We start from the raw sequence: 24,961 nt of genomic DNA on the forward strand, positions 1-24,961 counted from the left end.
TATTCATATATTCTAGAAGCATTTCACAGGATAGAGAGCATTATCATTTTCATATTATACAACGTTTGTTCGTTGTATCTCAAAGTAAATATTTTAATAATGACTTATTATTATTTAAGGCCAGATTACTTTGTAGCAATTATAGCTTGGCAATTTCGTTCGTAACACTACCGATATTCCGCGCGGGTCGGGGGGCGTGTAGCGATGAATGAAAAACCCACGACTGATGCACCTCACTTCCCCGAACGCACGATTCCACACCCGCGCAGTTTTTCCTCCCGTCGCCCGCATATCGTGGGAGTGTAATCAACAAACGTGCCAGAATATAATCGTTTTGTGTAGATGTAATTTTTAAAAATACTAAACCGATTTCGAAAATTCTTTTATCAGTAGAAAGCTACGTTATTTGTAGTATCTACTAGTAAACTATAATTTAACATGAAAGAAAGATTGAGCAAATAAATTAATTCCTCAGAGTATCTATAAAAAGATTGAAAGGGGCAAATAAAAAGTAGTTTGAACGCTGAACGCTGCTCCGTGATCCTTTTGTTCGCTCTTTTTCGATAGAAAAGTCTCTATTCAAATACCCACATCAAATCAAACGTACTCTAGCTCGGTCCACAAATCGTCCGAGGATTTGTCTTCAGAAAAATCCCCGAGCGATCATAGACAAAATATACATTGAAATGAAGAGATACGGTCTTTGTGGGCAAATTGCTAGTGGATGCGGAATTGAGTTAGAGCGGCCGGGAGCGACCGTGGCCGGGCGACCCTTTGTCGCGTCATCGAACTACAAATTGGCAGTTTAGTAGTGATGCGGTGTAGCTACGTTCACGTCGCCAGCCAAGTAAATCTTTATGGCTGACTATCTAACGCCGCGCGGTTTCACCCGCGTGGTTCCCGTTCCCGTAGGAATATGGGGAAAATATATGGCCTATAGCCTTCCTCGATAAATGGACTATCTAACACTGAAAGAATTTTTCAAATCGGACCAGAAGTTCCTGAGATTAGCGCGTTCAAACAAACAACCTCTTCAGCTTTATAATATTAGTATAGATAGACTCGTGTATTGTGATGGTCAATGTCTATCTGAATGCAATATAGTAACTCTGACTTGGAAGATGGTCAATACTAATTTGGATATACAGAGTCCCATAAATGACACCTACTCTACGGGGTGATAGCAGACTATAAGGCCTACTAAAATAATGCAATATATGATTATTATATCATTATGTTAGCCGAAATTTTAAGTTAAATGGATACCAAAAATGTAAGATATTAGTACATTATATTCAAAAAATTTCGTCATAATTGCTAATTTTGCTCCGGCAGGGGTTGGTTGTGGAAAAACAGTTACTTATTATTATTTGTTCCAGTCTCTTGAAAAATAAAAAGAATTTACTTTGAATCATAAGATAAACAGTTAAAACTATATCAATGTCATTGTATAGTTGGCATATTAACAATCAGTTTCAAAAATCCAAAATTATTTGTACATACGAAATATTATGATTTGTTTAATAAAAACAAGAAGTCCGGAAAGAACCGGAAGTCAGCTTCTATGTTTGCATGAAATTTCTTTTTTGACTCTTTTCTCGTTTTTGCATGTTTAATCTTCATAAAATATAGAAATCGGTTAGCATTCTATTTAGTACTTACTGTAATTTTGGCGATTAGCAACAAGAATTTCAGAAAAAATGTTTATGATTATTTAGATAACGTAACGTCTGTTTGTCAGTCTGTCTATGGCACCATACCTTCCGTTTTTTTTTGTTTTATAGGTGACTAATGTGCAAACGGCACAACCGATGTTTGATGAACATCGGTTGTGCCGTTTAAAAGTTGTGGGGCGTGAAAGTGGGGAAGAATAACCGAATGTTTGCAAATAAATTCGAGTGGGTCTCAAATAAAAGTGCACTGAAATATATTGATGATTTGATCGCAAGTTTAATTAACTCCCCTTCGGGGGTTTCAAAATTTTGTATTTCATGTTATTTCAAGTAATAAAACTGTTTAGATTTTTGCCTCCAACGTCTTTGCTTTCATATTGCACTTTGTTCCAAGGTCGTTTGGCACTCTATCGGAGAGAGGTTCACATTATCGTTTCGATACTTGACATCACTATACCTTATTTGTAACGCGAGCTTCGGAGCGCTGCGGGCGATCGTTACAACGAACTTTAGTGAAAAAGAAACTACACAGAAACTTCATGTTGTTACACCCCTCCCCCCACTAGTTTAAACGATACTTCCGATCGTAATATAGATAAAACTTAAATACTTTCATCTTATCTGCATCTACGATGAGTTCGTTACAAAGCGGTTTTTAATAGCGGTTTTCGCTCGAAGAAAATTGCATTTCTTCTTAGTACTTTTGTTGGTATACCTACTTAATATTTTATAGTGGCGGTTGATAAAACAAGTAGTCCGCCTATCTGACGTTAAATGGAAAACTACTTTAATATAATATTACCAACAGGACTGCAATAAATAAGCATTCGCTTCGCTTTTGTTACCGAAGTTTGGGCTATATTTAAGTAAGCTTTTGATTTCCATAGAAGCACAATAATCTGCCGATTTTCTTTCTCCTGATATTTTCCTTTCTTGGTTGTATATTGCTGATATGCGTAGGTGCACGTTGGTTTGTATTTTACGAAAAGCAAAACAAATTACTAATTATAAAATAATTAAAAGAAAATTGGTAAAACCGAAATGTGAACGTCTCATAAAACTCATTAACTATTAAAATTCGTAATTGTCTAAGCTTATTGTTATTAATTAGCTGGATAATAGCATGAAAATATGTCTTTTGAGTGCCTGTCTGTTGAGCTTACTCGGCGGTTTGCCATTTGTTCTCATAAGTATACGCTTCTTAGTTCTTCCAAAGCAATGGTAATCTAGGTAGGGATTTATATTATTCGTTAGCGAAATTCCAGTTGGCGCCACTGTATTACTTCTACAAACGTTCTTGGGTTATGTTGTAAGATTTCTGTTTACTCTGTGGTCGTACTACCGAATACTTGAAACTGGTAAATTTTAATCTAGACACTGGTAAACTCGAATCGCGATCACAATCATTGACTATTGCGAGCAAACAATGAAACGTACTATAGTGTTTTTCAGATAGCATCAGTACGGTGACGCGTGATTCACGTTAATAGTACGTATTATGACGTCATAATGCAATTATCACTGTACCCATGCTATCTAAAAAACACTTTACCTACATAAATAAAGAAAAAAAAAGATCTTGTTGAACGTTTGTATCTCAGCCCGCCCGTATCGCCAGCTTAGCTATTGACGTTTCATTTGTTTGTATTGACTTTATTACCGTTTCATGAAACGTACAGGATAATGAAGCTTCAGAGGAAATTTAAACCATTTAAACCTGTATTTACCGTCCGCGTCGGAGCAATCAAAGGTGCGGGTAGACTGGCAGTTGCTAATGAAACGCAATGGCGTATACTGATTCGATATCTGTCAGCACTCACTGTATGCGTTTGGGGTAATTAAATTTTCACAGACTGGTTATATAAGTCAATTCACGTTGTTTGTGCTTAATTTAATGTTTTTTTTTTTCAAGATTTTCTTATATACCTACAGGGTGTTGTACAAGTACACTTATAGGAGCCGAAATGCATAACTATTTTTTTAACAAAAAAAAAACTTTTTATGTGTTTATAAATAATTCAAATAATTCCGACTATCCATGTAACACACAGAGAGCCGTGACAGCCCAGACAAAACATCGTGAGGAAACCTGCATACCAGAGAATTTTCTTAATTCTCCGCGTGTGTGCAGTCTGCCAATCCGCATTGGGCCAGCGTGGTGGACTATTGGCCAAACCGCTCTCATTCTGAGAGGAGATTCGAGCTCAGCAGTGAGCCGAATATGGGTTGATAACGATAACGAACAATGTAACACACGCCTTTAACTATGCTTGCATTTTAAAATACGTAATCGTAGTGGTGAGACTGTCGATATCGACGAGATATTGCAACTATCACTCCGTAAGCTACTTCTTCATAAGTTTCTCTAGTTCGTAAGCTTCACTAGTAAGCTACAAACGATTGTATCCATTACTTTCTAAAAATAACATCCTAAACAAACCATATAATACGTACGACTTACACTTACTTACAAAACTAATCTCGCACATACTCCATTCGCATCACGCGCGTCAGTGCCATAAATCAATTTTTACAAGCGTCACAGCCTGAGTAAACTTATCGTAATCGAACAAACAATATTTCGATATAAAAGTGTGATAAGCCGTCGCAAATCGCCCTCCTCTGAGGACGTGTGGGATTGAAGTGGACACTCCCGTATATTATACTCCATGGGGAAAAGGAGGCTGTATGAAATCATGAAAGGGACCTCTCCCCGGCTCTCTGTTTATATAGTCTTTAACTTAATCTCGGAGTTTTTGGTAGTAGTACTATAGTTATTTTTTTTCCAAAGTGATATTATAAATATGCGAACATAGTTCTAGTCTAGTTTATGTACTAGTAGTTATGTACCTCCTTTCTCCTTATCAGCCGATAGACGTCCACTGCTGGACATGGGCACAACGGTCTAGAACATCCAGCATCCAGCAGATAAAAGAGACCGATGACTTGTAGCGTTTATTCAAAGTCTGCAACCTGCTTGATATCCTCGGTCCACCTAGTGGGGGGTCTACCAACACTGCGCTTTCCGGTACGGGGTTGCCTTTCCAGCACCTTGCGACCCCAACGTCCATCGGCTTCAGCTTCGCGACTCGTTTAGCTATATCAGTGACTTTGGTTCGTCTGCGGATCTCCTCATTCCTCATTCGATCACACAGAGAAACTCCAAGCATAGCTCGTCATCGTAGTTATGTTATGCTATGCAATTTTTTTTATTTAGGTTGAAATTAAAAGAGCTGATAATGACTTGTAGCGTTCATTCAAAGTTTACAAAATATGTGAACATTAGCGGTAGCCCGCGACTATGTCTGCAAGAAAATTTAATGTAAACCTTCTTTGTACGTGATTATTTTTTTAAATGAATTAAATGGATAGTTTATCACAAAACAACAAACAGACAGACATGGTGGATGACTTTGTTTTACGAGTATAATAGGTATATATATATTATATATATATATATATATATATATATACATATATATAGATACTGAGCGGGTCCTTCTGATACAGTTACGTAAACTTGATAAAACATTACATTTTCATTTCATTTCATAGATTTTGGAGCTACAGTTATACATGCAAAAGTAATTCAAATAAAATCATACACCAAAGTTTGCACTCTACCTTTACTTTAATATTCTATAGAACCGATTGAAAACATTGTACGACGAAAACAAAAGATTTGCATTTGCCAAAGTTCGCTTTATAACATTTAAATGAAGTAGGTAAGTGTCGGTGAATCGTGACACCGGGAATCCCTTAGGCAGTAGTAATCCGCACGTCGTACCTCGTCCAGACGAAATCCATAATCCAATTACCGCCGCTCGGGCCTCCAAACTGCACTTGACTGGGAATTACTGCTGTCACACTAGAAGTGACATGCAAAGTGGAAAATACTCGTGTATTTGGAATCCACTTTAAAAGATTTTAAAATAAAGTATGGTTGTAAGATACTCGTATATCTACATTCCAGCACAATCTTTTTTTCTTTACAAGTTAGCCTTTTACTACAATTTCACCTGGTGGTGATGAAATGAAAATGATGATGCAGTCTAAGATGGAATAATTTTAAAACTTTTATTTGCGGTTTAATAAATAGCGTGATGTGCATTATAGGCTAACAAAAAGTCACAGGAACTTAAAAAATGTTTTTCAAGTCCAACTATTTATTTACGTAATAATCTGCTATATTAATAGGAAGACTCAAAGTTCTAAATAATAGAAAATATTGATATAAGTAACAAAGCTTGGATGCTCGCCAACATCAGAATGGTGCTTTAAAACGTACTACTATACCTTTATGAGTTTTATTTATCTAATTTATTATTATATTAGACCAAAAAATATTCTTTCAACTTTTTATTAATAGTTTAAATAATAAAAAGTTAGCTAATACATAGGTATAAAATGTTAAAGGTATTTAACTCAAGTGAACTTGTTGCCTATGGAAACGCCCGTTAAAATCGACATTAATTTATGCTGCAATGTTTCATATTTTGTACAGTAATTTAATTTTTCTATATAGATCTTTATTTTTAGTGATTTATAGTTTTAATTTATTCATTTTTTATATATGTCACCGATTACGTGAAAATAGTACGTCGGAAGTCATTTCCAGTGAGTTTACCCTTCACGGCAGTGACTCGCGCCAAGAGTGGAGAGTCGAGCACCTGGACGTGACTATCTGGCGGATGATTCGCGTCCGCAATCAAATGAAAAATAACTGTTGCTGAAAACTCTTCAGCGTTAATTTATTGCGGAGCTCCGTGCGCGGGGTTTTAATTTGCGTCGCATTTTATGTTGTGTTTTGTACCTACTCCGTACTCTTATGTTGGGTCGCCTAGTTGCTTATGCTAAAACATTGCATTTGTTAACTAACAATGTATAGGTGATAAAGTTACACAAAGTGACAGAGTCAATCAGAAGCGTGAACTTTTGCAGACCGTCAAGACGAGAAAAGTCGCGTATCTAGGGCACGTGCTACGACACGAGAGATACGAGCTTCTACAGCTCATCTTGTTGGGAATGTTTGCTGGTCGAAGAGGCGTAGGTCGCAGGAAGAAGTCTTGGCTGAGAAACATCAGAGAGTGGACCGGGATCGCGAGCGCCGCACAATTATTTCGCCTCGCGAAGGATAGAGACGAGTTCAAGAAACTGACTGCCAACCTTCGCTAGTCGGAGAGACACCCTAAGAAGAAGAAGATAGAGTTAAAAAAATCTGCGAATATCGAGAAAACCGAGAGTCACTGTGTGTTTATGTTTTGGTACGATTAATTTGTCTTTTGACGACGAATAATTTGGCGTATTTCGCAATATGTTCACAGTAAGAATGAACAGGCTGCATGATCACAAACCATTGCCTTTAATAATCCTACCCACAGAATAGATATGTACTAAAACTAATTTGGCGGCACGTGGCATGTGAATATTGTTCTTTGTATTTTTAAAATAAATGACCATGGAATACGAATTTTACTCATTGTTTTTTCACTGAAATTTTTTGTATTGCGCACTGCAAATTTATTTACATCTTGTTCTTCCCAAAAGTAGCAAGTGACTATCCGTTGTAAGCTTTCCTCACTTTACACGCGTACTTGGAAAGGATTAGTCTATAGGCACGTCTGAAACATGCATAAGTATTCCAGTCCCCTACGCTAGAGGGTCAATTGCATTAAGCTCCGGCATTCATTATGAATGAAAGTAAAAGTTTGTGTTTGGAAAATATGGGAAAGTCGTCGCAACGAATTATTATTAAACCACTACCAATAATCCACGTCTGGGCTTTTCCATTTATAGTATGAAAGAAAAGCAGGACTCGAACTCAACACTTCCTAATCGGAGGCTAACCATTTAACAAACGCATAAGCAGGTATTGCACAATTGATAACTTCAGATGGTTGATGTGATGAAATTGAAATATCATGGATTTAGATGAAATTTGGCACTAGAATGACGGAATCATGAATACACTGGAAATCATTTCTATCATTTTTAGTTTTGAAAACTCCGTACCCCGAAGGCGTGAAAAATGTAGCACACTAACAAATTTCTTACATAATTGGAAATTATGACTGAAACATTCATCAGTGTCTGAAAAAAAGTAAATTAAGTTCCTGAATTAAGAGTAATTTCTTTACAATTAATTACACATTATTTTTATTGACACTGATCTAAAGCTGATTTCCTGAAAAAATTTTTTCACGGGTGATTTACGTTTTTTGAGAAAATTGAATTTATATTAAAAGGAAAAACTTTATTACAGTTCATATAGAGTACACTTCAATTAGTAATTAGCTTGTTAAGAGCAAGGCACTAGTTCTATAGTACTAATTAAAGTTTACTCTATGTAACCGTTATTAAAGGATATTTTCTTATAATACTAACATTAGCGTACTTCCTCATATATGAGGATACGGGGGCCCGCCCCTGTGTTCCTTCTACTGCTAAAGAGTTAGCTTTAGCGTTCTTTGTTCTGTGAAGATAAAACTTCTGGAATAGCACAATCTCCTTTTTGCACATAACAACAATGCAATCATTTGTCATTGGAAAAATATTCTTTTGATTTGTTATTTTCTCTTGACTGGATTAATTGCGACTTACGAGTACACGCCTAGTTAATCAATGTAATTAGTAAGTTCATTGCGCAATAACCCCGTACAACATATTGATTGATCAATTCCTAACTTCCTACAGTGCACAGCATTAGGTCCAATAAACTGCCTCGTCTGACCTTCCCGATCCATCACGGGCGAGCCAATAAGCAATTAGTATAGATCAGCTAACTACCAGATGTTTGCAGTTCTAATGTATGCCATACTAAGTAGTGACACGGTAAATAGCCTATGTAGCGTCGCAGAGGCTACTTACACTATAATTATGATATTTGTTTAACTACCCGCTAAAGATTGTTCGTTATTTTTCTTCTCTTTTTGTTTGTTAATTTTTTTTTTCTTAAATATTGTATTATGTAACAATAACCAGTGCACAGTAAAACCAATTGTGGTTTGTGTCACTGTGATTAGGCTTAATTTATTAATTTTGTAGAATAATAAATGCATTAATTAATTGTATGTAACTACCTACTTAATTAAATAAATGTATTTTTTCGATAATTTTTTTTATCACTTAAAAAGCAAGCAACGACTACATGGTTCATCATCATCATTAACAACTCCCTATTCGGCTCACTGCTGAGCACGATTCTCCTCTCAGAATGAGAGGGGCTAAGTTAACATTAGGGTTTTAGAGGTGGACGATTAAGTTCACCATGCTAGCCCATTACGGATTGGCAGACTTCACACACCCAGAGAATTAAGAAAATTCTCAGATATCTCACGATATTTTTCCTTCACCGTTTGAGACACGTGATATTTAATTTCTTAAAATGCACATGATCAGCGATCCACGAATTAATACTTAGCTTTTAAAAAAAGTATAATACTTCCAGTTTTGTTGTAAATGGTACTCATAGATAAATCAAATAACATCGTTGAAAATGTCATGAATAAATAAAAATGATTGTTCGTCAGTTCATGTCAATAACATTGGTGAGCAATTAATTGATTGAGTGTTTACAAGAACGCCTTTTAATTGGTCTCTCACTCAGCTGTGACAGCAATGGGTCCGTGAAAAAGTGTCTCCTCTACGCGCCGCCGCAAGGGTTTTTGAATTTTAAACGCCATTCGAGTGGTCTGTCTGCTCTGAATGACGTGCTTACACCGAGATTTATTTGTGCTGAAATATCGGTTTTTATCTCATTAAAAATATCTTCTAAGCATAAGTTATTTACAGCGAATATTTTTCTGTAAATCAAGTCACCGAAGCTAGTTGCCTCCTGACAGAAGGGCTAGCACATTTTTTGCGCAAAGTATCAACCAATTCTTGCCACCATTCCACGTGGGCATGATTTGCATAGTTGTTAGGATAAGTTAGCATAAGTTGCTTATTGTATTCTTAGACATCTATACTAATATTATAAATCTGAAGAGTTTGTTTGGTTGAACGCGCTAATCTCAGGAACTACTGGCCCTATTTGAAAAATTCTTTCAGTTTTAGATAGCCTATTCATCGAGGAAGGCTATAGGCTATATGTTATCTCTGTATTCCTACGGGAACGGGAACCACACGGGTGAAACCGCGCGGCGTCAGCTAGTTAAAGTAAAAGAAAAGAATATAGTGTCTCTACTGAATAATTAAAATTGAATTAAAATTGAAAAGCAATCGTTCTATAATTATAGAAATACATCAATATATTAATACATATAAATAAATAGAAGTGCCTGTCTGTGCTTTTAAAAATAACTATGATACATCAAGTGCTTACAGCTATTTACAAGAAACCAAAACTCATTCAAAAAAGTCTGTTTATCCGGAATTATAATTTTTGTTGCGGCTGCACGGATTTTAATGGGAAATAGAGGATATTAGTGAGCAACATAATTTAGAGGCTATTTGAGAAAAACTGAATTTTACACGTAAAAAGCCGCTAGTTTTTCAATACAACAATTCTTAGAAGCTTAAGTGGCAATGGGCAGGCCACATAGTTCGAAGAACCGATGGACATGGGTCCCAAGGTGCTGGAATGGCGACCCCGCAACAGAAAGCGCAGTATTGGTCGACCCCCCAGCACATCAAGTGGGTTGCAGGGAACCGCTGGATGCTGGCGGCTCGAGACCGTTGTGTTTGGAAGTCCACGCAAGAGGCCTATGCCTAATCCACTGGAGTCCGACGGAGATCCACGGTTCCATCGACTGATAATGATGATGATGATGATGACTAAATTCTCAGCTCAGCTCTTTTAGGTCAAATACCTCAAAAGCGTCCTCTATAACCGATAATTCATTTGCTTTATACCTACTCAAAATTACCGGAAAGTTGCAAGAACGGCTTGGATGGTCAGCCACTTAACTGTACTTTATTAATTAAAGCAACTTTTTCCATATTCTTCAGTCTCTCTCTATACCATACCTACATAATAATTAAGGCGTTTATAAGTTACTGTCCACGTCCAGTATCCTATTTAAGAGAAAAACCTTGGCAAATACTTCTCTCAAGGTCATATAACTGGTTTGAATACATAGTTGAACTGCTGTGAAGGAAGATTATTAAAATAATTAATCTTTACGTAAATGACAATATTATACTTAATTATATATCTGTGACAAACTAACGTCTATAAAGGTAACATAAAGGTGTAAAGCCTATATGTTACCTTTATGTACATTATTTATTGATGTGAAGTGGGCTTTTGAGATGTTCATTTATTATAATCGTTTTTCAAGTAAGTTCCTACGTAATAAATTGCATGTATCCACACAAGTTTATGGGATCTGTGAATTAATAAGTAATCTAAAATGACTGTGTTTTTTCAAGTATGACTTTTAATCAAATAATGCTTATATAAATAATAAAACCGTATAGCAAATGTCGAAATCATATTAAAACAATGTTTTAAATATTTCGTAATTGGTTAGGGATTGGAGCATCCTTCTGTCGAGATAGCTTAGAAAAAAAACTTATTTAATTAAAGATATTGCCTCACCTTGAAAATAACTACAACAGTACCTTTCATTCAGAAATTGAAAAAAGAAATCATTATCAGTTGATAAAATATGAATACTCACACCTATAGCATTTACACTCGCGTCTGTCACACAGGCTTACCGTGAAAAAGTTTCGTATTGCATTTGAAACTCCGTAACATAGAAACGCTTTTAAAACCATTAAACAATAGTCAGTCGTCAAAGGGTCGGTCGGGGTTCCGCGGGCATTGTCCCCGCGCTCCCGTGTCCGGAACCCAATCATTAGTGTGCTCACTCAACGTGAAACCGATTTCAGCCCTCACGAGTGCGCCTCTTTGAGATCGTCGCAATATTGTCGAAAGCAGGAAAACTCTTCACGAGAAAAAAAAATATTGGCAGAGTCGCGGCGAAGAAAATGAGAACGGAATGTCGAGAGGCAATCGGGCGTAAGTCTTACCAGCCAATATGCTTCGAGTATACGTTATCGCTGACTCTGCGAGAATACTTTGCCCCGAACGTACGGCGAACGTATTACAACCTCCATAGCCGGCGGTTGTAAACTCGAGCGCTCGAAACAACTTCGTTACAACTCCGCTGTTTTGTTTCCGGTCGCTTATATTAGTTTTAGTCAAAAAGCTATTTTTCAACCCGCCGTCGAAAGTACCGAAAACCCGGTAAAGTTTTCTAATTTAGCAAATTCACTCCCAATGTTTCATGAAGTCTTCGCCTAAGGGCACGATGAAAGACAGAACTGAGTTTCTTCGTTAGCGATTGTAAGGAATGTTTATTTATTTCAATGTAACTCGAGCTCGTTTTGTTTTATAATTGCGAAACGTTAACAACTTTAACTGTAGAACAAGTTTACAAAAAGCTTACCTTTCGAATTATATTGAACCCTCATTACCAATGTGATGAAACTGTTTTTATCGTATAGTAATAATAGTGGTGTTTTTAACATATTCTTCATATACGCTGATATTGAAATCAAAACCATGGCTTATAACAGAGCAGCACTTCACAAGGCACGCTAGTAATTCATACTTCTAAGCGATGACTCTGGCCTACTTATCACATTGGTGTTTCATCATCATCATCATTACCAACCCATATTCGACTCACTGCTGAGCTCGAGTCTCCTCTCAGAATGAGAAGGGTTAGGCCAATAGTCCACCACGCTGACCTAATCGGGATTGGCACACTTCACACACGCAGATAAATAAGAATGCAGGTTTCTTCACGATTTCACCGTTTAAGTCACGTGAAATTTAATTTCTTAAAATGCACACAACTAAAAAGTTGGAGGTGCGGATTCAAACCCACACCCTCGAATCGGAGACAGACGTCATATCCACTGGGCTATCACAGCATTGGTATTTAGCGTCTATAAATCGACCGACCGAGATCACCTTTAAACCGAAGCAGCGATATTGCGTAGCCAAAAATATTGTCGTGGCGTTAGCTTCCCCATACGAACTTAGTCAACAAAGTACTAAGTTCATAATATAAGTAAGTTACTCATTATGAAAACGAGTTCAACCGATGGACGTCCACTGCTGGACATATGCCTATTGTAAGCACTTTTAAACACCAGAGCCTTGAACGGCATGCGTCCAAAGACTCAATGTTACGCCCTCAATGTCTTCGTTTCACCAAGTGAAGGGTTGGCCAACACTGCGTCCAGTGCGGTCCCTATTACCTTGGGAGTTGGAACTTAAACATCCATCAATTCTTCTAACCATGTACCTCGCCTGGTTAATCGATGTCGATACTTTGGGTTCTTCTAAAGATCTTCACATTTCTGAATCGATCACGCGGAGATATACCAAGCATAGCTCGCTCCATTGCCCGTTACTAATTGTATAAAACTGAAAATGGAACCCTTCGTAATCTCTCTCAAATGTGTATTTGTATCCAGGTACTCCTATTCCCAGAGGAGGGCTGGGCACGGAGTGCATCCTCGTCGTACTGGACGCTGCAGCCCTGCTGGTGGCGGCGCTCAAGGTGCAGAGTCGTAGAAGTGGCCGGCACTAGAAGGTACATCACTATTGTATTTTTTTTGGTTGATATTGAGATATATTTATGAATAATTAATGATGTATTTTACATCATTTTCTAACGTATGATAATTATATAATTACATCTGCCCTTTTAAAAGTTTGCATGTTTTGTTAGCAACTTTGATAATTTTTTATTTAGAGTTTTACACGGCCACAAATCGTCTCGGAAAATTAAAAATTCTTTGCATAATTAACAAACAAATACCATTCTTATAATAATAAATACTTACAAGTCATTAAATGGCTTATAATATAAAAATTTTAATAAAAAAAATTCAACCGACTTCCAAGTCAAAAAATAACTTTAACTAAAAAGCAAAAAATAACATCCTACCTATGTGCTACCTTCTGATCAGTTTGAAGGCGGTGCCAAGCCAGTGATGTTTTAATTAAACACGTTTTAACTACAACATTTCTGTGGTTCTTTCAGAAACAGCTTTAATTAAAACACGAGCTTGGCACCGCCTTCAAACTGATCAGAAGGTAGCACATAGGTAGGATGTTATTTTTTGCTTTTTAGTTAAAGTTATTTTTTGACTTGGAAGTCGGTTGAATTTTTTTTATTAAAATTTTTATTTTTTTATTTTTAGTGTTAGCATACCTACTGCGTGTGTACAGTCACAACTTATCTAAGTGGGAAGTTCTTATCAATACAAAATTATCAAGTCCAAACACAAGGTAGCTACTGTGAGCCGTCGAGGAGTTCTCTTCACTGTGCTTCGTCTTCATCACCAAACCCTTAATACAGTCACAATCCATCTAGGTGGAAAGTTCTCATCAATACAAATTTATCAAGTCCAAACACAAGGTAGCTACTGTGAACCGTCGAGGAGTTCTCTTCACAGTCCCTCGTCTTCATCATCAGACCCTTAATACAGTCACAATCCATCTAGGTGGAAAGTTCTCATCAACACAAATTTATCAAGTCCAAACACGAGGTAGCTTCTGTGAACCGTCGAGGAGTTCTCTTCACTGTCCCTCGTCTTCATCACCAGACCCTTAATACAGTCACAACCCATATAGGTGGAAAGTACTCATCAATACAAATTAATCAAGCCCAAACAAAAGGTGACTGCTGTAAATTGTTGACGAGTTCCATCGTCTGTGTTTCGGCTCCATCATCAGACCAACTCTAAACCTTCATAAAGTTGTAGTAGTTTAAAATACCTTATGGAAACACTAACAAATGCACTAGCCGTCTCTACAACTTTCGAAAGTTCCCCTCAATTTCTCCAGGATGCCATCATCAGATCCTGACATGAAAAAAATGGGACCACCCTGGAAGTAAACCCTTCAAAACAAAAAAAGAATTTTCAAAATCGGCCCATAATTGACGGAATTATCGCTGGACATACATAAAAAAAAAAAAAAAAAAAAAAAAAAAAACATACATACAGCCGAACGTAGAACCTCCTCCTTTTTGGAAGTCGGTTAAAAATAGCACAAATAGCGGATGTTAATTTACCACGGGAAGCTATTAACACCTAAAAACGGATTTTAGAGAAAATTTAATGTTAGTTTACATGACCGTAAATCGTCTTATTTCTCGGAAAAGTAAAAATTATTTGCGTAATTAAAATAATATACCATTCTTATAATAATAAATACCTGTAATCCATTTATGTTTATTAAAAAATTAATTTACCACGGGAAGCTATTAACGTCTAAAAACAGATTTTACAGAAAATTTAATGTTAGTTTACATGACCGTAAATAAGAAAGAAAGAAAGAAAGAAAGAAAGAAAGAAAAGTTTATTTAGAATACACATCATACAAAGAAAAGAGAGAAAAAAAAAACAATAAATTAAAATACATTGCAACTTGCATGATGTGATCCTAAAAGGGTCACCACTCAGCATATTGCAGACCTAAGATAGAGCCTTGTGGGACTCCTCGAGACAAAAGTTTAGATTCTGAGGTAGCTATCCATCCCGTGGAATCGCGCAATTCAACGTACTGAGTACGCTGAGACAGATAGCTTGCAAACCAACTGATGGATTTTGTCGAGAACCCGTAAAATGAAAGTTTTGCTAATAATAACGAAATATTAATTGTATCAAATGCTCGAGAAAAATCTAACAAAGTTAACACCGTTACTTCACCTTTGTCTTGTGATGCTAACATATTATCAACCACATCAATAAGAGCGGTGGTAGTACTTCGAAACTTTCTAAAACCGGATTGCTTGTTTGGAAGAATATTGTTACTTTCAAGGTATTGAGACAGTTGATTACAAACAACTTTTTCAAGTATTTTAGAGAGACAAGGAAGTATGCTAATCGGTCTTAAATCCTTTAATTCAAGTACATTCTGTTTTTTTGGCAACGGTTTGACCACAGCATTTTTCCATATTTGCGGAAAAGTACTAGTTTTAATGGAATGATTGACAATTTCAGTTATAATACTAAGCGTGACCGGCAGCGTTAACAAAACCATATCTAAAGAAATGCCATCAACTCCCACAGCATTTGTTTTTATGGATTTAATATGTTTAAAGACTTCACTTTCTGTAACTGGTTTCAATTCAAAAATTAGATCAGAGTGATTATGCTGGTAGTTTAGTAGCAGAGACTCCGGTACATCGCTTCCAGTGGGTATGTTTAGAAAGTGGTCATTAATAAGATTAGGGTCTCTAAAAACTTCAGCGACCTCAAAATCTTTAGAGTTTATGCCTGCAAGAACATAAGTTTTTATGTTTTTCCACAGAATCTTTGGGTTATTAATGTATTTATTTATATATTGATTATGAAAGGCAGCTTTTTCACTGTGTAGTGCAGATATGACAATGTGTTTAAGATCTTTATAGTATTGCTTTTGGCGTTCCAAGTCAGCTGCAAAATTGTGATTACCTAACATATTTCGCGATTTTAAATCCAAGTATTTAGTATGTGCCACGTTTCGAGTTTTCATCATTTCAATAATGGTTGGTGTGATCCACGGTGAGCGTTGTTCTTTAATGCGAAGTGTTTTTAGTGGGGCATGTACGTCGAAAAGTATAAGAATGTAGGCATTGAGAGCAGCGACCATACTGTCTACATCTTGCAGGGCAACTATCCCTGACCAATCAAAGGACTTGAGGTGTTCTGTAAAAATATCGGAATCTATATCTTTTAAGGGTCTATAAGTTATAATTTTTGGGGCAATTTTTTTCTTTGGAATATTGACTTGGAATTTTATAAAAGCGTGTCTCCCCAGTTCAGGAATTAAGTTAATATCAATTTGAGATACACCTACATCAGAACAAACGAGATCTATTAAAGTACTGCTGTGATCTGTAAAATGTGTAGGATTTTTTATGTGTTGTGAAAGATTCATATACAAAAGGAAGTCTTGAAATTTTTTACTTTTAGAATCTTCTCTATCTAACAAATTAATATTAAAATCGCCGACAATCAGAATATGGTCATATAAAGAAAAAGAGCTTACCGACGTAGCAATTGCATCAAGAAAAATATCCGTGTCCAGCCAAGGGGGTTTGTATGCTGTCCCTATAGCTAGATTAGCCCCTCCAGAATGATAAGCAAGCCACATTTGTTCGACGTTGGGGTTTTCAGGGTGATGTATAGTTTTCGCTGTTATTCCGCGACGTATGTAGAAACCCACTCCACCCCCACGTAAGCGAATGCTTGCTGGGCGTGGGATGTGCCTCAACTTGTACCCTGGGACTACAGGAGCTCGCCCCTCCTCTCCATTTCGCAACCAGGTCTCATTGATTGCCATAATGTCGACTGAGTACAAACGCATAGCTGCAATAAATTCATCGTGTGCTGTACCCAGAGATCCAGCATTAAGGAGACCTACTAACAATGCTTTATTTTTATTTATCATTTTTGAAAAATAAAAATGAAAATTAAGATAATTTGGAATGTAATATTACACAAATAATTAACAATATATATAATTAAACCAATGTATAATAAAATATTATAATAAAATGTTCCTATTATATTTAAAATATATTTCAAGTACATATTAAAATAAAACCACATAGTGGTGCAATAATGATACAATACTTGAACTGTATCACTAATGTTCAAACTTGTGATACAATTCGATACCATGTACTCGTATGTAAATAAACTAATGTTAAGTAAAGGTACACAAATAAAGTATAAAATATATGATAATAAAAAAAAGGAATAGGCATTGCGTGTATGCGTCATGGCAACCCATTTTAAAATCACATCATAAGTATTTTGAAAACCTTTACGTATAATTTTATAAGAAAACGCGCAAGATTTTATATAGTAATGAACACAATGCTTAGATATCATAATATAGCATGCCATTATTATTTTAAATAGTTTCAAACAGCAAGATGAATTTTTCACGTGATTAAACAACAGTCTAACGTTAATTACATATTTCCATTTTTTTAATTTTAATATAAGTAATTTTATAAAATAACCTTTACATCTTTTGTAATTTAAGCTTACCACTTTCGACAGACAGTTCTCATTCAAATTAATGGAGCAATACATTACAATATATATTACTAACAGTAAATTAAATATTATTACACTGATATTCACATGGTTAATTTGTAATAAATACGTTACGGATATAAATAAAACTTTCAAAGCAAAATTTCTAAGTACAACAAAAATATTTACTTTACATATTTTTTGTAAACATTCGTGTAACATATAAAATTCATCAAGAAATGTGTATATTCTAATTGAAATAATTGAACAATTAAAGTAATAATTAAAATAATAACTGCTACTGTTGACTATGCAAATGTATAGAGAGTTCAAAGCAAGTAAGAACAGAGACAATAAAATATGTAAATATACACATTCTAGTAACTTTCCTTCACCCCAACTGAAAAATCGCCAAAAACCCGTATTAAATCGCTTTCTGATTTGATTTGATGCGCCGGTTTCCCCTCTCCCTGACGCGCGTATATTTTTCCTTTCTTAGTCCAGGTGTATCTCCAACGCGCTTGTTTGGCTTTTTCCCGAACCAAATAAAACAGGCTTTTATTTTTTTTAGTTAGCCTTTCATTTACGTAGAACCGTCTAGAAGGAGGGTCCAAACCCAGTCCCTCAGTTGTGATGCCACGTCGCGTTCGGGCGTTACGCAGGAAATCATCCCGCAGTTTCGGTCGCGACAGCCGCACCACAAGTCGGCGACCCCGGCCTTCCCCGTCGGATTCGGTCTTCCTGCCAACTCTCTCCGCATATACAATATCCCTCTCTTCAAGGTCGATCCCAAGTTTAGTAGCTATACAGGCAACTGTATGACAAGGATTTTCCCCATTTACTTCTGGAAGATTTGAAATTTCAATATCTCCCTGGAGGAGATCCTGGTCCCGATCATCGATATCCGCTTTAAGCTGTAAGATCGTTTCTTCTAGCTTGGTAGTTTCCGTGCATTTGTTACAGGATGAGACTTTGACTTCTTTCTCCAGATTCGCCAGTCTAGAATTGAAGTCATCCATTCTTTGGTTGCACGTTGTAATAGCACCCCGTATGTCGCACAGGTCAGCACGAAACTCCTTGATCTCCTTACTTAGGTTTTGTAGTTCTTCGCGGAAGAGGCGTATTTCGACGCTCAAGTCTAATGACTGAGTGTCGTCAACGTTTTCCATTTCACAGTATACTTTCGATGTGGTCGTCGTAGGTGTATTTTTTAGGATATTCGCCTGCACGGGAGGCCTATCTGTCATCTTAACAGGAGTATTAGCGTTACCGACTTTCGGCCTCCTCGATACGCACTCCGGGCAGTCCCACTGCGCATTCAGTTGCGCGTTGTCACCAAGTCCTACGCACGCCTTATGATACAATTTAGCGCAGCGACTACATGTAGCGGCACCTATTGTTGACATAAATTTTCCACAACCTCCGCAATGGTTCATATCGAAAACTGCTATTGATTAATACTAGGAGGTGTATTTGACTTCCTATAGAGGGCCGATTCGTCGGATGCTAGGTGATGACTTTGTCCTCCGATAGATGGCGTTCTATCTTGATGGCGCTTAGCTCGCGAGTGTCGCGTTGTCGCGTCCAAACATATGCTGCGACGAGTTCGTCGTAGTTCAAAATGTAGCCAACAGGTAGTGTTAAACAGAAACAGTTAAATGCGGGTACGTTCAACTCAATTTTATATTTGAACTGACCTCTTTTTTTTTATAAATTCTGTGCTGCTTTCGAAGATATTTTCCTCTTTTTCAACTCTTCCCGGCCAGATTTGTACAGGACAACGCTTCCACCAATTCACTGAACCACCATTCACACTTGTATTACGTTAAAATTGTTTAATATGTAAAATTTACATTAATTTAATAATTAAAACGGTAGACACCCAGCCGTCCCGATCGCGTCCGTGACGTCACCTAAATCGTATTATTTCTCGGAAAAGTAAAGTCTGTGCGTATTTAAAAAAAAAACCATTCTTATAATAATAAATACCTGCAATGTTTATTAAGAAAATAACAGAAAAAGCGGATGTTAATTTACCACGGGAAGCTATTAACACCTAAAAACGGATTTTAGAGAAAATTTAATGTTTGTAGGAAGCACTTTATCATGCACAGCGTAGAACGTGCTGTTCGTAATTAACCGCTAGTTCGCAGGTACGAATTATACTGATACATTGTTGCGACAATCTTCCGACGGTAGGGCTAAAGAAAACATCACACCAAAGCCCTCATGGTCTTATTAATTTTTAAACATCTATAAAGCTGAAGAGTTGCACACATTAATCTTAAGAACTTAAGTTCGTAAATTATTTTTGTGATAGCTAGTCCGAGGTACGAAGGAAAGCTAATTGCTGTATAGTATATGCTATGCTGTATAGTATATCGTATCGTTCGTACGTAACATCCATCGAATAACAAGGGGAAGAAATCATTTTTAAAGCTTCCGTCGCGCTCATTGCATAAACTTTCAAAGTCACACAAAAGTCATGGTTGACGCGGATCGTTCTACGTTGAAATTTAAAAAAAAATCCGCGACTACATATGAGTATATCTTTTAAGGTTGATTTTTGTCAAGGGTTCCACTTGAGAGGCGACATTAGGCCATTTAAGAAAATTTCAGCAAGACGCCGCGTACCGCCAAGTCAGGTTTTGAAGCGGGATGTTGGGACATTCCTAAAAACCATTTCATAGTCCATTTCGCACGGTTTGTGGATGTGACCGACAACTATACTCGCCAAACTGATCCTAAGCTCTATAAACTGTGCTCACCAACCCGATCTAAGCTCTATACCGATCCCCTCTCCTATTCCGCGGAATGCCTGGCCCAGGATCCTGTGGTGTGCCGTTAAAATAGATTGACAATGATGATTGACATCTATAATAGTGTCAAAACTTTAATTAAACTAACCTACTTAATTTAATTTAACTAGCCTACTTATGGCGGTCATACGTTCAGGCATTTAGAACATAGGGGTGATTCGTGAGAAAAGTGCAGCCATCCTTCCCAGGCAAGACAAATCCAAATAACTAACAACACTTGTAAAATACCCTCAAAAGTTTTGTATTTGTTGTAGAATCGTCTCTATAGTATGATTTTATTAATAGCAATTAGAAATTACAGACCCCTTCTAAGCAAGGTTCAATAAGATCTGCATCCTATGACCTATGCTTTTGCTAGCGTATCGTTTCCCCTGCCGTCCTTTAACAGATTTCAAGCATTACAAAATAAATGCATGCGCTATGCGCCCGCAATACTGTTTTCTCCTTGCAATTGCCCAATATTTTAAACTCATTCGTTACTACATTCACTTAATAAGGACAACAATTTTAACATTTTATTGTAAAGCAGAAGACTGCGTAATGTTTAACAGGTGTAGAAACCTACAACTTTTAATTTCGCTTCGTCCGTACCAAAAACTTATTGCTTTTCCAAAATATGCGATCAGCATTTGTGGGACCTCGCGTTTACATAACATACTTATATTTTTGATTTAATAAGCTACTTATTAAACATTTTTATTTGTAATATTTACGTATTTGAAAGTAAAAAGACATTGCATGGTGGCAGGTGTCTCGATCTTAAAACAAATTAAGGTGAATGCATGAAGTCTGTGAATTAAAGTAGTTAAAGACTGAGGTGAATGCATGAAAGCTGTGAATTAAACTAGTGAAAGACTGAGGTGAATGCATGAAAGCTGTGAATTAAACTAGTTAAAGACTGAGGTGAATGTATGAAGGCTGTGAATTAATTTAGCGAAAGACTTTATGATTAGATCTAGAGATGTAACAATTCCTTGTACTTTCAATCTGTCAATCATTCCTTTATATTGTTATTCCGTCGTTTAGGTATATACAAATTACGAAACTGTTGTCAGAATTGTCTATTTACGCAACAAAAAAGCCCTTCAAAGTCAGTACACGCTCCACCACGAAAGTTCATCATTTAGCATAGAAAGTAGGTATCGAATTGAATTCTCCTTTTTGTCTTGAAGCTTTCTTCCTAATTTTCGTTGACATAATCTGTACGTGCACCGAGAAGCTGTGGCGCGAACGTGCCGTAAATAAAGATGGCGGACGCGGCAAAGGGCTTAGCGGGAATGAGATACTATTTATTAGGCACACCTCCGTTGGTTCACAGAATATTTCACCTTGCTTTATTAGCTCGTATACATGTTTTACTACGTTTCGCGATATGGAGATTTTAGTATTATTTCTTAGTTGTATAGTGTAAGTATAAAACATACCCGATGAACTTTGTACTGTACCTACTCATACCATATGAAAATACGGTTACAAAACTAACAATATCGCTTTTGGTTATCCCCACAAAACAGATTTTTATTTGTTTCTTGCTCTATGTTTTTACCATTCCTAAAAACAGAAAACAAAACAAAAAGAGAGAATAAGATAGAGTTGTAACGAGATCAACAAACAAATGTTTATGAGAAAAGTTTGAAATTTTCCAATTTCCAAAAAAATAAAACGTACTTTTGGAAAGCCAATTGAATAGCCTTTTTCAAAACGATTGCAGACGTATTACTACAATGTATGCACAACTGCACAATCTCTTAGGACGAAATAACTCGTATATCTGGGATAGAACTTTACTTCAAGTATGTTCGTTTAATCTCAATTATTCCCTACTATTTTCTATTTCAACTTCTTCTAGAAAACTTCAGTTCCTCAAGTCGTAAGGGCGCTCATTGTGCGAAAAGATTTCATAGCAGCGATAGAGAGAATTAAGGAGCCTGTTAGCGCTAACGATTATTGCGGGCTGACTATTTTGCCTAAACGACGCGTATTTCATGATAAAACCACCGTTAAGGTCTCTTTATAGTTCCCACTATTTATGGGTTTACGATTTCTTAGCATTTCTTTAGTTGGATTGAAGTTAACAGTGGATGTATGAGTAGAAAAATCTTTTACTAGCGGACATACCGCATTTTCACTCGTGTAATTCCCGTTTGCGTGGGAATACAGGGATAAAATATAGCCTGTGATATTTTCTGATAATGTAGCTTTTCATTGGTGTAAGATTTTTTCAAATTGGTTTAGTGGTTGAAATGTGAAAGCTTAACAAACGATTAAATTCATTTGTAATATAAACGTAAGTATGGATATGTCTGTACCCTGTACCCTGTGCCCTAGAGAGCATTAACATCTAACAACTGTGATTGTTTCGGGGTCAATTTTTTTTTTTTTCAATTAATCAATCAATCAATCATTGTTTATTTGCGCAAAACATGTAAAAAAATTACAAAAAAAAGAAAGTACATTATTTTCACCTTGAAGGTCGTTCAAAATTTTACAAAAATATTTCTAAGTTATATTACTGAGAAACTATATCATCAATAATTAAATTTCAACACTAACGCCCGTCAACGCCGCCCGAAACGTGTTAAATGTAAGTAAGCTCTGAAACCCTATATTCCATATTCTATAGGAAAAATCTTGTACCACAAAACGAAAAACTAAAGAGGTAATAAACTAAATATAAAATATATTGTGTTTTATGAATAACAATGAAGTATATTTTCATTTAATTTAAATTGGTTTTCATTTAAATGCTACAGCTAAGTAACTGCAGCGCTGATTTTCAGGCCCGTCCCCATGTTAAATGCTTTGATTAAATTTTACAAGAATGTAAATTGGTCTAAGAATATTCAAACTACGAGTAGCTTGGATAAAATGCTACTTACAAAGATACTGTAGTATTCTTAAAGAAGAATATATATTAATTAATAACAATACAAAGCGCAGTGTTGGTCGACCCGCCACTAGGTGGACCGAGGATATCTAGCGGGTTGTAGGGAGCCGCTGGATACTCGCGGCACGAGACCGTTTTGTTTGGAAGTCCATGCGAGAGGCCTATGTCCAGCAGTGGACGTCCATCGGCTGTTAATGATGATGATGAACAATACAAATAGACGTCATCTTGTGCGGTTTGTGTATGTAAACCGTTATGTATAATTATTTTTTATTAAATTGTCCTCAATGTATTTTTAACCGAACTGAGAATACGATGAAGGTTCTTTATTCAATGCACCTACTTGGTAATTTATTGCCGTTATTTGTTACATTCTTATGACTTAAGATATATAATTTATCATTGACTAAGTAAAAGTTAATCCAAAATTTAAAATATCGAATTGAAGACAATTCTTTCTTATATTTTTGGGCACCGTTTTCATTTTTCAAAAAAAATCAAAATTCATTAATTTCAAGTAGGCTCAGTTAACAAGCACTTTTGATACGGCAGTTGACTATTTGTAAAGATTTATCATCGGTTCGGAAGGCAGGTTCTGCTGAGCAAAAACCGTCAAGAAACTCAGCAGTTGCTCTTTTAAAAAAAATCATACATTATTGTAATATACATTTGATGACAACATTACAATTTCTTATAGTTTTACTTACTGTGTGAAGGTGGAAACTGATCCAATGGCCTCCAAGCATCTTTATCATTAAGGAACTCATCAATGGTGTAGTAACCTCGACTAAGTAATTTTTTTTAACACATTGCTTAAAGATATGAATTTGCAGGTCCATCACATTTTAAACAATATATTTATGTAGTGACAAACGAATATTTAAAATTAAAGAAAAATACAGAAAAAGACAAATGAAAACAAAAAGAGTTGTACCGAAAATAGGAAAGAAAATTCGAGACTAAGCGTAAATAGACACACTTAGGTTATACAAGTACATCGTATACGTTGGTACTTGTATAATTTTGAGCTCTTTCCCGTTTTGTTTAGTCCCAAGTACCTCTGAACTACATGCGAAACAGCGGGCGTCTAATTTCACAAACGGCCATTGCAGGTGCTCTGTGAATTTCGCCAAACATTACGAGTCGGCAATAACGAGAAATAAAAAAAAACGGTCAAGTGCGTGTCGGGCCACTCGCAGTGTAGGGTTCCGTAGATTAAATTAGCACTTTATAATGCAAAATACCAGATATCCTACACTATGCGATAAACGAGAAAAAAAAAAACATCTTCACATTACATGTAGGGGAGATACATAGAAAAAAAATACTTTTCAAGATTTATTTTACCACTTTGTCGACAATTTTAATATGTAATTGTTAAACTTAATTTTATGTAGAAATTTATATAATGTGGACTCATTTATTATAATATAATCATAACTTAACTGTTCTATCAATTGTAATATTTTGAAACTTCATGCATACACATTATGTATTAATAATAATTATTCTATGTTATATTTAGTTTGTAAGGTTCATTAAGGAAATAAAAGGCTTTAAAATTAAGGATCAAACGAACT

At 36.1% G+C, this 24,961-nt stretch overlaps 1 protein-coding gene across 1 annotated transcript in view; it reads left to right on the forward strand.

Annotated features, from left to right (window-relative positions):
* LOC112049095 (uncharacterized) overlaps positions 1–24,961 on the forward strand; it is a 90,314-nt gene that overhangs the window by 51,027 nt on the left and 14,326 nt on the right. Inside the window, exon 2 of the mRNA XM_052887352.1 lies at positions 13,110–13,228. Coding sequence (XP_052743312.1) covers positions 13,110–13,228 — 119 coding nt within the window. The remainder of the gene's footprint in view (positions 1–13,109; positions 13,229–24,961) is intronic.

Source organism: Bicyclus anynana, chromosome 19 (genome assembly GCF_947172395.1).
Source record: "Bicyclus anynana chromosome 19, ilBicAnyn1.1, whole genome shotgun sequence".
Classification (NCBI taxonomy): Eukaryota; Metazoa; Arthropoda; class Insecta; order Lepidoptera; family Nymphalidae; genus Bicyclus; species Bicyclus anynana.